The sequence below is a fragment of the Sturnira hondurensis genome, unplaced genomic scaffold, assembly GCF_014824575.4.
Source record: "Sturnira hondurensis isolate 20B ecotype Veracruz unplaced genomic scaffold, ASM1482457v3 Scaffold0006693, whole genome shotgun sequence".
In the NCBI taxonomy this organism is placed as follows: Eukaryota; Metazoa; Chordata; class Mammalia; order Chiroptera; family Phyllostomidae; genus Sturnira; species Sturnira hondurensis.
In genome coordinates, this window is record NW_028079324.1 from 1,033,042 (window position 1) to 1,046,551 (window position 13,510).

General features: G+C 38.6%; 1 protein-coding gene across 1 annotated transcript in view; it reads right to left on the reverse strand.

The window, feature by feature from the left end:
- The window catches only part of DMD (dystrophin), a 1,607,686-nt gene that overhangs the window by 995,447 nt on the left and 598,729 nt on the right, over positions 1-13,510 (reverse strand). The window contains exons 34-35 of the mRNA XM_037050278.1: positions 1,173-1,352; positions 770-898 (exon numbers count right to left, since the gene is read on the reverse strand). Coding sequence (XP_036906173.1) covers positions 770-898; positions 1,173-1,352 — 309 coding nt within the window. The remainder of the gene's footprint in view (positions 1-769; positions 899-1,172; positions 1,353-13,510) is intronic.

Here is a 13,510-nt window from a genome sequence, read left to right on the forward strand (position 1 = left end):
AATATCAAAAACTTCTTTAAAAAACAAAATAAGAAATCATGAATTTAAATAAGATCTCGGAAAAATCAACTCCTTTTTTTTTTTTAAATCGAGAAAGATGTCCTCAAATAGAGATAATATAACATGAATGGGATATATTTGCATAGTATACCTCTCATATCCTTTACAGGAATCATTTTTTAAAGTAAAGATCAAGCTGCCCTTCCTCTGAGAAAGATGATTTAAGATGTCCCAATACTTGTTTTTAATACAATGAGAGAAAAAAGTCATATTTACTTTACATACAGTTAAAAATGAAAGCTTTGTCTTTATATAAGCTCAGGATCGCTACTGATCACTGAGATTTAGAAACTGCATAGGGCCAAATGTGCAATGAGTAAATTTCAGGTTCTGATTCCGTTGGGCTGTAAATGGTACCTGGGAACAGACTGTCATGTTAGATACAGGAAGGGGCGGTACTATTGAAATGGACGGAGTCCTGTAACATGACACGAAAATACACTCCAAAATGCCTTTCTCAGCAGAGTTGGAGTTGCCTGTAATTAGCTAAGGGGCAAATGTGGGCAGATATCCAGATTACTGAAGTCTTCATAGTCATGAGCTCCCATTTGAATTAAGAAAGTGCAGGAGTAAGGAAGGGAGGAAGGAAGGAAGGGAGGGAGAATTTTTCACTCTTATTAAAAAGTCCTTGGTATCTTTTAGGACAAACATGATTGATATAACTGTTGTGCTGTTTAAAAAGTACTTTTCTTAATACTTCATTTGCTACCTTAAGCATGTCTTCTTTTTGCTGAGGTTTCTTTTTCTCAGATTCATCCAAAAGGGCCTCAGCACGAGCAATCCAGTTTGTGATGCGATCCACGTTCTGGTCAAAGTTCTCCATGTGCTTCTGGTAGTCCTTGATTTTACAGAGACATACCGTGACATATTATTGGTTAGGCAATATGCTCTTGAAAGATCTGCCCTATTTTCTATAGTCTTCAGAGACAAAACTTCAATGCCATTCAAATTACTTTTAGGTGTGATCTCCATAGGGAATACAGCACAATCATGGAAAATACATTAAAATACATTTATAGCTATTTACAAGCATGGATATCACTATTGAATGCTTATGTAATTTCTTTCACAGGATGGAGAGGGGTCGAAAACCCTCCAGCCTCTTCTCTTACCAACAAAAGGTGTAACCACTCCTCTGCTCGGGAGGTGACAGCTATCCAGTTACTATTCAGAAGACTCAGTTTATCTTCCACCAAGGTTTCCTTCTTGCCCAAAACTGCTTTCAGGGCCTCTCCTAGCTCCGTGACACTCTTTAGGTGAACCTTCTGTTTCTCGATCTCTTTCTGAGTAGCCTGTGAAAAGGACAGCATTTCGGCTTTGAGTAATACATTATAGTCTTAAGATTAAATGCTTTAGACAATGGCTGTGTGTATGGTTACTATGGTAACTATGGTATCTTTCAAGGACTGAAACCTTCAACGACGTCTTTATGAATGATGAAAATCACATCATGTGCACGGTTAATACCCAGTTTCCTTACTTATTTTCCTTATTTAAATATTTCATATTTATTTATGATCTACATATTTAGTAGATAAACATACATATTATCCATGCAAATATATTTAAATTTAGTTAATCTGTAAACATATTGGCTAAAGTCAGACCTTAGAAATCTCAACTACAATAAGAAGCTACATTTAGAAAATTTAGCAATTATTGCATTCTTATATTTCTATAGCAGAAAGTTTTAACTTTTCACTGTCACAAACCCATTTGGCTTCTGGTGAAACTTAAGGACCCTTTCTCATGATAACATTTTTAAAAGCATAAAATTCAATCCACTGAGTTTTTAATGAAGCCCGTAGTACTGAAACACAACCAACAAAAGATCTTTTTTAAATGGGTGAGGTAGTAATGCACATTTTCCTTGCTAACCTGTGTATCTACAATGACCTAGCACCAGGTAACTGGTGTTGTGAAGTACGTACACCGATGAAAACTGTGACATGAAATTATCTGTCATTTCTACTGGTGGCCCCGTCACGGGAACTGCTGGAGCTACAGGAGGTTTGCTGCTCTCACGATCAGAACTGACAAAATGCTTATTTTCGGTTAGAAGTCACCAAAAGGGTAGAGATGCTATTAAAATCCCCTAAGACAGTGCCACTGCTCTCTGAGACTTCATTTCCGAAACACGAACACCGGCATATTTAATACTAGAAAAGACGTAGAAAGCTGATGGAAACAGTGATCCTAGTACAAATGTTTACTGTCAGCTCTACCTACAGCCCCTTTCTTGTGACATGCTCTGGCTGACCGTGCGACCATCTCACACTTCCCTGGCCCCGTACCCCCATTCCTTCCCTTACCCACATACGGTCCAAGCCAAACAGATCTTCTCTAAAGAATTTGAACAGAGAGATCCAGAGACCGTGCTAGCATGCCAGCTGAGAAGTCACTTGGAAAGGGAACTGACGTGTTCAGCATCGCAAGCCAAGCCATAGTAGGACCAAAACCACTGGGAAGCGGCAATAATGAGAAAGTGGAGGGAGCCCACTCGCAAAGAGGTAAATGAATCGTATGTAAAGAGAGTAACAGGGTTGGCTCAAGTAGAGGAGGGAGAGATGGTCTCTATGAGCCAGACTCTGCCTCATTTCTTAGTCCTAGATTCTCTCTGTCCTTCTGTCCTTCCACCACACCATCAGGCCCAGTCCACTCAAAATCACTCTACAGGATACATTTTATTTTTCCCTTTGATATCAAATAAGCTGGGGGACTAAGTGAAGTAAAAAGACTGTATAAAATAATTTCCGTATGAGAGACAATCACTGCTTCTTTCATTCTAAGATACGATTTTGTATTGGTACTTTTGTTTCAGTATAAAAATAACTGAAATGAAAGTAAGTCACACCAAATGAACTCCTCAGCTACCAGACACAGAGTCATTTGCAATGTAGGTATCTTCTGCTGTACATGGGTGAGCTTAGAAATCCCTGGAAGAAATTCCTTCATGTAGCAATAGTAAATGTTATTGGGCTCCTACTAAATGTATCACTATTGTATCAATGGCATAGGTGATTCAAACTAATGGAAATGATGAGAAATCACTCCTTTGCATGGAAACAGCCCCCCTGGGGTTTGACTGGTGAGTGGTCATGGGCTACACTTCGGCCCTTTCATGTTTTTTACCTGCTCATTTGTGTGGTACATGAACTTACTATGATAGAGGGCAGCCATTTTTCCAGACACTGCAGGAAAAAACGGTAGAGAAACAAAGTCCCTATCCTTAGAAAATTTGAATTCCAGTATAATGCTGTCAAAGATATGGAAATATATGCAAATGAGCACTCCCTACTTCCTATATTTCAGACTAGTGGCTTGTCACTAGCTTGATTTATTTGCAAAGTTAACATCTCACAAAGTTGAATCTTCATTTATATTTGGATCACTAATTATTTCTTAAAATGCCTTCACCAAGCTGACACTACGGTTTAGCTTTGATGTAAGAAGTTGTTGTACACACAGATATCCATCTCTTCCATGCCAGGCAATGCAGTTGAGGGCAATGGAAATTTCCAAATCTCAGAAGACACGGAAAAAGTTTTGAATTTAGGAGATATTGTTCCAAATAGTTCATGGGTCACAAATGACAACTATGCATTAAACATCTACCAGTGTTCTCCAGCTCATTTTCAAGAGCAAAGGTTTCATGTCTAAGAATACTTCATTCGTTAATGAAAATAATAAAGTAGGAAGTACGGATGAATGTCTAGTATCATTTTAGGTTCCTTAACATTCTGAGATAAAACATACATGTCAAAGGTGTTGCCATCATGAACAAGGCAGCGATTATCAAGGCAGTTTATAACTACAATTGCCAAAAGTGATTCATGAAAAAAATTTACACTTACTGTAAAAACACCTAGAATTGAGCTTTCACATGTGGGACTCAAGAATAAATGGGTACTTTGCCCTGGTTGGTGTGGCTCAGTGGACAGAGTGTCGGACTACAAAGCAAAGGGCTGTCAGTTGGATTCCCAGTCAGGGCACATGCCTGGGGTGCAGGTCAGATCCCCAGTAGGGGGCGCTGAAAGACAACCACACATTGATGCTTCTCTCCCTTTCTTTCTCCCACCCTTCCTCTCCCTCTTGCTAAAAATAAATAAATAAGTAAATAAAAATAATAAATGGGTACTTAATCATTTGTATAAATTCTATTTTTTGAAATTTTAAAAAAGATTATATTTATTTATCTTTAGAGGGGAAGGGAAGGAGAGAAGGAGAGAAACATCAATGTATGGTTGCCTCTCGTGCGTCCCCTGCCGGGAACTGGCCTGCAACCCAGGCATGTGCCCTGACGGAGAATCAAACTGCTATTTTTTGGTTCACAGGCCTGCGCTCAATCCACTCAGCTACACCAACCAGGGCTGTACAAATGCTACTTTTGATGAGGAAAAATACTGTACTCGGTTAGTGGATTTTTCATTTTTCCCCATAAAAAGTATTTCTAATTAAAGGTATTGTATGACTTGCAAATAATAATATTTTGGCCTTCTAAAAATATGCTGATCTTGCTCTCCAGAGATGTTACTTGAATTTCAGTTAGTCGGTGTGCATTAGATGCTTGATATCCACTATGTACTGTGCCGTTCACTGACAGATGAGGAGGCGATCTTTGCATACCCTGTTCAAATCTTACCCACAGTGCAGCTAAAGGCAAAAGCTAAAATGCAATCAAGCTTGATAGCATACTAGAAAAAATGTAATTTGGGGGAAAAGGTGAGTTATGGCTGGGAGAAGCACGAAAGGCTGCAAGACTGATTTGATACCTTGAACCTGGAGTTCACCATAAAGGGTTCGACGGTTTGGCTTGACTAAAGACGGAGTACAAAATGATTAGAAGGTACAAATGTTGGATTCAAAAGCCACCAAGAGGGGAAGATGGGAAACTTATTGGAAACTACAACCATGTATTTTATAACGCCAAAAAACAATTTTCCCTTGCTCTAATATTTTCCCGCTACAGGAGAATGCCTATACTTACAGATATATCGAGAACTGAATTACTGGGTTGAACTACAGCCATTCTCTCTGTACCCCTACTCCTTCCTGGCTAAGGGAGGCACTTATTTCTGGGGTTGGTGAGATGAGGAGAAAGAACTGAAAATACATGTTCTCCCCTTAAAAAACATCCCCTCCTCAGCACACGTGCCTTCTTTGGCTGCCTTATGGGCTGACGGGGGAGGTTTCTGGAAGGTCCACCCTTCTGAATGGGCAAGTTCAAATTCAGTGATTAAATCGACTAAGTTAAACTCAGTTTCTTTAGCGTTTTCAATCATTTACTAATGGGACATCTTCTGGGGCTGATTTTAAGGCTGAAGAAAAGAGCAAAATGATGTACACTTGGTTTTATTCTTGACCTGTGACATGGTCATTCAGCCAATTTCAGGAGCTTCAACAGCAGCTTCACATGAACTATGTCCTTGACACTCGGAGTGTTTATGACATAGGAAAACATGTCTGATAAGAGTGGAACTCAATTTAAACACAAATTACCATAAGATCTCCCATATTTTTCTCTTTTAAAGATTTTATTTGTTCTTAGAGAGAGGAGAAGGAAAGAAGAAAGAGAGGGATAGAAACATCAACGTGTGGTTGCCTTTTTATACAGACCTGGCCTGCAACCCAGGCATGTGCCCTGAGTGGGAATCAAACCAGTGACCCTCTGATTCATAGGCCCACACTCAATCCACTGAGCTATGCCAGCCAGGGCCCATATTTTCTTTTATTTTCCATATATTTAATTTGTAACATTTGATAGCTCTAAAGGGAATAGTCAAAATATTAAACACTCACTTCCATGACTTCAGAGACATGGGTTTGCTGCCTACTTCTTCTCGGCCAAAGCAATTTTTTAAATGCTACTCCAGTTTCCTTAAATAAATGGATAGCATATCTTCATTTCTCCTAATGACACCGAGGTGTTCATGGGATGGATGGGACATACATTGTGATTTATTCCTCACATTCATAAGTTAAATCATTTGACTCAAATTTTTAAAATTTATTGAGGTGGCCTTGTTTAATAAGATCATATAGATTTCAAGTGTATATTTCTATGATACATGATCCATACATTACATTCTGTACCCATCACCCACAGTCATCTTCCATCACCATATACTTGGCCCCCTTTACTCTTTACCAACCCCCACCCCCTTCCCTCTGGTAACCACTACACTGCTATCTGTGTCTATGAGTTTCAGTTTTATATACCACATATGAGTGAAGTCATAAGGTTCTTAGCTTTTTCTGACTTATGTCTCTTAACATGATATTCTCGAGGGCCACCCATGTTGATCCACCTTTTCTTACGGCAGAGTAGTATTCCACTGTGTATATGGAATATACACATCTTCTTTCTCCAGTCCTCTATAGAAGGACACTTGGGTCATTTCCATGTCTAAGCCACTGTCAAAGTCACTGCAATGAACACAGGAGTACATATATCTTTGCAAATAAATGTTTTCAAATTTGGGGGGTAGATACCCAGAAGAGAGATCACTGGGTCATATGGTAATTCTATTATTAATATGTTGAGGAACCTTCATGCTATTTTCCACAGTGGCTGCACCAGTCCACAATTCCCACCGGCAGTGAATGAGGGTTCCTTTTTCTCCACAGCCTCTCCAACACTTGTTATTAACTGTCTTGTTAATAATAGCCATTTTAATGGCATGTGAGGTTGAAGACTCAGCCATCAGCTCCTCGAGTCACTTCTTGGATGCTGTAACAGGATGGGAAAACCTGTTCTGCTGGTCTCTGTTGATCACACCATCATGTGTTGGGAATACTTTCTTCAATTTTATTTAAAGGTAAAGCAGTACAGAATGTTGGATTAATTATCTGGCCCCATGTCCACAGATGCCTGCCCCCCTCCCCCCCCAAACGGGACAGAAAAACATAACCCACTAGGGCTTAACCCTCTCTCCTACCCATTTCACATTATCAGAGTGCTAATACCTTCCACGACTCTTCCTGGGATTTCCCAGGGACTCACAGTCTTAGGATAACTCCGCTGATGTCCTATTATCCTCACTCTCCTCTTAGTATCCCGCTGATACTGTCTTCACTCAGACCCTCATTTAGTCACAGGGATGCCCCGCCACCTTTTCCATATGCATGCCTCCCTTTACTAAGATGCCGCGAGATTCCTATTTCTTTGAGCTCTTTCTTGATCTCTTGTGCAAGTCTCCTGTAATATGGATGAAGGATTAAGTTACACGTCCTTAAAAGATATTTTAAGATTCCCCTCCCCAGTGAATTCTGCTTCAGTCTGTTGGCATAAATATTATACCATTTCTAGTCATCAGGAATGGGAGAGAGTCCTTTAACTTTTAGCTACGAAATATATTTATTGGTGGGGGCTGGTGAATAAATGACCACAATGCCACAATTCTAAGATGTGCATTTGTCACCTTTCAGGTTTCTGAAACTGAAACACAATTTATATTTATGGGTAAGCTAGTGGTGTTCCTTCTGATCCACAACAGCTGTAATTAAATCAACGGTGCATCACACAATTAATAAGTCCTAAATGTGATAAAATATGATATTAATTGTTTCTTCAGGTCCCTATATTACCCTTGTCGTGACTAGAGGTTCAGAACATATTTCATTATTAGGCTAATGTGACGGAATAATAGAATGATAAATTCAAAAAGAACATAAAACATTAAATAGTGAATTTTATGGCACTGTGTACTGACTTTTTATTAATAACGTATTGTCTATTAAAGAAGGATTTCATGAAAGCAGAATGTGCGGAACAGAAATTATAGCTATAACTATAATGACAGTGAATAGTGACTCCGATGGCATTTAACAGATGTTCTATTTTCTAAGTAACAGCTGCTTGATGCATTCATTGTACCAAGTTAATGATCTGCTAGTGTTATTTCACTTCACAGATAAATTACTGTGCTCTCTTTTAAAAAAAGATGCAATTTTTCATGGGAATGATAGTGTAACAGACTTTAGAAATAAGTAATAGTTCTCATGCTTTTATAGCTAAGAGGAGTGACGAGTTAGGGCAATTATCCGGATAATCTAGGACCAGAGGCCAGATTTCTGTAAACTGAGAGGTGATCGCTTCAAAAACATATAGGACATGGTTGCCTGAACTGCATGTGTATCTTTGTAGACTGCTTGTAGCTCATTATCTAGCAATTCTCAAACTCCGCTGAATATTAGACATATCTGCCCCCCTCAGACCAATTAAATCAGACCCTCTGAGGGTGGGCTCCAGGCCCACTCGGTAGCCCCAGGAACCCCTGGTGAAAGAGAATGTCGCATTCTGTCACTAGATTTTATTCATTGTCCTTACACTTCAGAACTGAACTGACAGCGGAAGGAAAACTGAGGAAACTTATAGTTGTTTTTCCTCATGTGCTATATTAGAAAAGTCTGTCCCTGAAAAAAATGTGCAAATCAAATTGACTTGTTACACAAGTGGCTGGGTATCAATGATTTTGTGTTATTTAACACTCTGTGTTGAATTCAACATTTCTATGTGTTTGTGATGCTCTGACACAACTCCTGGTATCTCCAGACCACTGTTAATGAACCCTAATGGTCAGTTTATGAAACCTGTCAGATCTGAACCATGTAAACACTGACGGGTGTAAAGTATTACAGGACCAAAATTGTTTTTTAGGGAATTATATATGATCATTTTAATGTTTAGATAACACTTTGGATAGCAAATAGACTTCATGTAGCTCAATTATTGAACTGGCTTTGAGTTTTTGCCTACTGAAACTCAATTAGAAATAAATGAAATCTGTTAGTAGTTCAATCAGAAAACTATACAGATTAAACTTGTTGAAACTTGCATGTTTCTTTTTATTTTTTATTGTTGTGCAATTACAGTTGTCCCCACTTCCCTCCATTACTCTCCTCTGCCCTACTTATTCCACACCTCCCACATTCAACCCTCCTCCCTTCCCACTGTCTTTGTCCATGGGACCTTTATACAAGTTCCTTGACTTGACCCTTCCCCTTCTGTGCCCTTCCTCCTCCCCTCTGGTCATTGTCAGTTTGTTCTTTAGTTCCATGTCTCTGCTTCTATTTTGCTTGCTTGTTTGTTTTATTGATTAGGTTCCTGTTAAGGTGAGATCATATGGTGTTTGTCTTTTACCGCCTCGCTTATCTCACTCAGCATAATGCTCTCCAGTTCCATCCATGCTGTCATGAAAGGTAGGAGCTCATTTTTTCTTTCTGCTGCATAGTATCCCATTGTGTAAATGTACCACACTTTTTTGACCCACTCATTTACTGATTGGCACTTAGGCTGTTTCCAGCACTTGCCTATTGTAAATTATGCTGCTATGAACATTGGGATACACAGGTTACTTTGAATCCTCCAGGATTCTTAGGGTATACTCCCAGCAGTGGTATTGTTGGGTGAAAAGGCAGTCCCATTTTTAGTTTTCTGAGGAAACTCCATACTGTTTTGCATAGTGGCTGCACCAGTCTGCATTCCCACCAACAATGCACCAGGCTTCCCTTTCTCCACATCCTCACTAGCACTTGTTTGTTGATTTGTTTATGAAACTTGTATTTTTCAAACATAATGATTATCAGAAATATAAACTACTTATCCACATAGTATTTATTTTCTTATAGTTATATATTTGTGCTCAATTCATATGCCAAACAACTTTGGTCAATATTAATATTTAGAACTGATGTACTTATTTCCAACTAATCAGGGTGACTTAAAGACATTAATAAGTAATATTCAACATCTAAAATCACACCAGTGGCAACTGACTATATACTATATTCGGTGACCAATGCATACAAGATTTTCATGTGCACTTATATATTCTGCACTTCAAATTTAAACATTCTGCCATGCAGAAGCTTTTTAGGTTGATGTAGATCCATTTGTTTATTTTTCCTTTATTTCCCTTGCTGGGGTTACACCCTAAGAATCCCAAATCATTAGTTCAAAAGAACCTATGCACCCCTATGTTCATAGCAGTGTTATTTACAATAGCCAAATGCTGGAAGTGGCCTAAGTGCCCATCAGTAACTGTGTGGATCAAAAAACTGGGGTGCATTTACACAATGGAATTCTGTGCAGCAGAAAGAAAGAAGGAGCTCCTACCCTTTGCAACAGCATGGATGAAACTGGAGAACATTATGCTAAGTGAGATAAGCTAGGTGGTGAAAGACAAATTCCATCTGATCTCACCTATAAGAGGAATATAATGAACAAAATAAACTGATGAACAAAATAGAGCCACGGGCATGGAAATATGGAACAGACTGACAGTAATCACAGTGGAGGGAGATAATGGTGGAAAGAAGGGGAAGGGACTAGTCAAAGAACAATATAAAGGACCCATGGACATGGATAATCATGTGGGGACTGACTGTGGGAGTAGAGGGTGGCATGGGTGGAGGACGACAAAAGGGGAAAACTGGGACAACTGTAACAGAATAACGGTAAAATATGATTTAATAAAAAATCAACCATTCTCTATTTTATACTCATTGTGGGTAATAAATAAATACCTTCTTCTCATTTTGAGTTGGGTTACCTTAAAATTGTTAGAAGATAAGATTTATAACCACAACCGCAGTGGAAAAAAGCTTTTGAAATCAGAGACAGTATTGGATTCTTGTGCATATTTGCTATAGGTACTGGGACTTCCCTTTTCTCATCTACCAAATGGGAGCATCTGACCCCTGTGACTGTTCATGTTTCCATTTGCTCTAAAGCTTACCATCATTTTAACAGCATCATCATTTTTCTCTTCTTGGAAGAAATGCTTTGTCAGTATGGTTGGTTTTTTTTTTTTTGGTCTTAAATTACAATTACTCTTACTGAACAGATTATTTAGCGAGCACATACAGTGTGTCAGATACTAAGTTATGTGCATGGGAAACACCATGGAATAAAGCAAACCTTTTCCCTGCCCTCTTGGCAAGTGAAATTGTTAATGTCCACTCAGTAGTCCAAGAGATGAGATGTTATCATGACAGCTCAAGGATGGAGTGCAGTGTGAGTGTGCAAACCTCCCCCAGGCACTGGTTGTTTCCCCTAGTTTTATCATTTCCCTTCTTTGTCTGTTCCGTGTTTCTCCTCACAAGCTGGTAGACAACAGTAACAGAGATCAGTAAGGTATGAAGGGCTTGGGGATGTCTGATCACTAACGGGGTAACGAACACCAGTGATGGTTCCCCTGTGGAATCTCTGGTGTTCAGGCCACAGTGGCTAGGAGTGAACTGTGCTTTTAAAAATCTTAATATCAATCTTGCCCTCCTTATCACCACCCCAATGGAGGCACCTTGTGTGAGTTTACATAGACAGTGAAAGGGTCACTGGGCTTTAGGAATTTTACATTAGCACTAATAACTTTCCATTTCCACTATTGAACCTCTTTGTCATTTGTTACTCTTATTCTAAAATGTCTGCTTCCTGTTGTTTTAATGTAAAATGTTTTTCCTTCCTCTTCTGAAAAATATGGACATCCTTTTAAGTGTATCCATTTTTTTCCCCTCTAACTGCGATCTGGAAGCATGGTCATAAGGTGGGAGATGGTACAGCAGTTTTCTTGCCCTTGGCTGCTCCTCTAGCTAACCAATCTCACCCCTCTCCTAGCTATTTCTGGAAGTTCTTCCACTCTTTCCCTTGTGAGATCACCGAACATCTGATCTGGGATACCCACAAGATTCTTGGGGTTATAGCCATTAGCAAGCAGATGGTACCTGTAAACACCTGAAATCCCATCCTGCACCACTCAGTACCTTTGAGAAGATACACGTGTTCTCATATCTGTAGTTTTGAATTCGTGACTATAGAATTCTGAGCAGGAGGAAAACTTAGATGAGAGAATTTATTTTGGGAAGTCTGCTTCTGCAACAGCCCCGAACTATCAAAAGGTTCTCATAGTGCCAAGCTCCTGATACTCATTCCCGAAGAAGGCATGACCCAAGTTCAGGGTCACATGCATGAGACTTCTGCTTGCAGGCATGCCAGTAGAGAAATGACAGGGGAAACCCTTTCGAGTATGTTTACTATAACAATATCAACAAGGGTGCTGTCTCAGGGCCCATCCCTCCAATTTTTTCTTCTGAATATAAATTTAATAAAAGCCTGCGTATGACTAGTGCAATCAAATATTTAATGAGTCTTTGGATGATTTGGACAACTGAATCTCATAAGTATATTTCCTTTCATGTCAATTATTCAAAATGAATCTAGAGATTCTAGGTAATACTATGCCTATAGTTCACATAACTATTATTATACACTAGCATTTTTTTAGTAGATCTCATGTTAAGTGTTCAAATGATGGGAAAAAAGTCTAGTTGTTGGTTTTGCCTGGCAGGAAGCTTGGTGCTATATTTTGAGGCTTTATTCTCCTTGCCTACTCCAGCATCCTTGGGTGACTGTGTCTATTATTTCCCCACTGCAATTTTTCCCTCCTCTAGTTTTCCAGTTTATTTATCTTTGACAGGTGAACCCCACATATTTCTTTAAGCCACTCTAAAGAATTCCCTTTTTTCTGGAATTAGAACTATAAGAAATCATTCTAATTTAAATACAGCAAAATAAAACTGAAAAGATTGCATAGTAGTCAATATAGTTGAACATAGGCTATATTCAGATAAACTAAAGGTCTAATAAACATTTCATTGGTAATTTAATTTTATGTATAAGAATATTATATCTAGACACTCCAATATGTTCATGTTTAAATAATCTACTGCTCCTTAGATCAACAAAACTGAGAGAAATTCAGTAGAAATAAATGAAACAGTTTAAAAATAAATTGATTCTATATTCAAATTTTCTCCAAGTCAAATATACTTGCAATGATTGACAAATACCTTTAATGTCCTGCATTTAAATGAATACTCAATTTATTTTGAAAAAACAAATCTGGCATTTATCCTTTGAAATGGCAGATGAGACCAACATTTTGAGTTAAGTTCTCGATCCACCAAGAAAGAGTGTGAAATAGGAATGTATGTACTAAGGTGTCCTGGGGCTTCGTTTATGAGAGTGTGATTATTTTTATATTTAAAAAATAGAATTATAAATGTGACTGCTGTAGATCTGCAGGTCACATTTTTATTATATGATTGTGATTTTTAAAACACGTTCAGCACCTTGCAAATGAGTCTACTAAAAATTATGTAATTTAGATGCAAATGTCTATACTTTGCTTTGACCACTAAGGGTTTTCAGAGTATGCCATTAGCAGTTTAGTGTTGCAAAAGACCCAGAGAGAGCGGTAAGTTATGATATAAATAAAGACAAGAAATGCCAGTTTTCTACACGTGTTTCCTGGTGGATGTCAAATTAGTATTGTTTCCTGGGTTTAGAGAAAACACTTCGCAGACACGTTCAATAAGCTGACACAGCCCCAGACCGCTCAAACCTTCTAATATAACAGGGATAATCTAGAAATCTTTGCCAAATTCATTA